General features: G+C 34.9%; 1 protein-coding gene across 1 annotated transcript in view; it reads right to left on the bottom strand.

The window, feature by feature from the left end:
* Positions 1-1,142: 1,142 nt before the first annotated feature.
* The window catches only part of LOC118752937 (LMBR1 domain-containing protein 2 homolog), a gene marked incomplete in the record, with an annotated part of 8,388 nt that continues 7,697 nt past the window's right edge, over positions 1,143-1,833 (bottom strand). Inside the window, 2 exon segments of the mRNA XM_036487785.1 lie at positions 1,143-1,637; positions 1,679-1,833. Of these exon segments, the coding sequence (XP_036343678.1) occupies positions 1,687-1,833 (147 nt within the window).

Below are 1,833 nucleotides of genomic sequence, written 5' to 3' on the forward strand. Positions count from 1 at the left end.
GAGCCCACCGGCTAATATGAAATGAAACTAAAAAAGAAATAAAGAGTATTAACCTGGCCTTAATTTGGCTCAAGGAAAAGCAAGTATGTAGAACACTATAAGAAAACAAGTAAGAAAGTCTAAGTTCGGGCGGAGCCGCGTCCTTCAATTTCGAAATATTGAAGTTTCAAGCATTTCTTAAATTTACCGTTATATGAGAATCGGCCGTTATTTTAGTCCGATTTCAATAATTTTCAACGTTTTGCTTACACGTGGCAAGTACAATAACCACACCGAGTTTGGTACAAATTGGTGGAACGGTTACCGATATACTTATATGTGATCATAAGTGGGCGGTGCCACGCCCATTTTCCAAAATTTTACCATAAACGTATTTCTTGGTAAAGAATTGTTGCAAGCATCAATTTTGAATAAATTAGCTTCAATATTTAATGATTTATCGAAGATTTTGTATTTCTCTAAATTACCGTTATATGAGATGTGGGCGTGGTTATTGTCCGATTTTAAAAAGTTTCGGCGGTTTTTTATGCTGTACCAAGGCCAACAACTGTGCCAAGTTTGGAAGAAATTGGTGCAGCGGTTACCAAGATATACACATGTAACCATAAGTGGGCGTGGCTACGCCCATTTTCCAAAAATTTATAATATTCTTATTTTTCGTCTAAAAATTATTGTAAATATCAATTTTGAGTGAATTATCTTCAGTAGTTACTAAAATATCGCAGTTTTCGTATTTCTGGAAATTACCGTTATATGGGAAGTGGGCGTGGTTAAAGTCCGATTTCACCCATTTTCAATACCAACCTACCTTGGATTAAGGGAAACCTACATACCAAATTTCGTTGAGATATCTCAATTTTTGCTCGAGTTATCGTGTACACGGACAGACGGACAGACAGACATGGCTTAATCGATTTCTTTTTTCATCCTGATCATTTATGTATACATTTGTCTATATCTATCTCGATTCGTTTTGGCTGTTACAAACAACCGTTATGTGAACAAAATTAATATACCCTTGTGCACAGTGCGCTCGGGTATAAAAATGCACAAAACTATTGCCTGAAGGTGTCAAAACACAAACCTATTAAAACAGTAAAAGTCGAATATCTTTATGTAAACACATATCGGACACCGTCACGTTTGTTAGAAATTAATATATTAAATTAAATTAAATAATTTCAAAAATGCTAAATTTTGAGTTGTGCCTCTTTTGAAGATAGTGTGCGATATGAGCAGTAGAAATCGTATTTAAAACGTTTTGGTTATGAGATTACTATGCATACATACATTCATATCTACGAAAGCAATAAATGTGCTAAAGATAATATAACAAGTTAATAGCTGCATACATACATATGTATTTTGAAAAGTTAATAAAATTGTCTTTAGATACAACTTTTTTGCAAATCCATGAAGTAAAATTTTTCAAATGTTTGTCAGACCCTCTGTTTTTTCGCATCGCACATGATTCTTATACTAACAAGCATCATTAATTTACCTAATTTATTTATGCTTCCTTATGACGATAGGCATGTGCTAATGCATCGAGACGCTTTCAGAAACACGAAATTACAATATCGCTAAAAATCTCATTAAGTTATGTTCTATTTCTGCTTTTGTCACCATCCACTAATGTTTTCTGCTGCATTATGTTTGGCTTAACAGATTCATATATGCTTGAGATCAGACATCGTCGAAAAGACCCCGGGGAGGTGATCCTATACGCTTTTCAGTATCGTCTCCATAATCGTCGAAGGTGACGCCACTATTACCGAGGTCGCTAGTGCCTTTAAAGCCAACCTCCACATTTTTGCTGACACCAAAGCGTTC

The sequence above is a fragment of the Rhagoletis pomonella genome, unplaced genomic scaffold, assembly GCF_013731165.1.
Source record: "Rhagoletis pomonella isolate Grant_MI unplaced genomic scaffold, Rhpom_1.0 Rhpom_scaffold_01974, whole genome shotgun sequence".
Classification (NCBI taxonomy): domain Eukaryota; kingdom Metazoa; phylum Arthropoda; class Insecta; order Diptera; family Tephritidae; genus Rhagoletis; species Rhagoletis pomonella.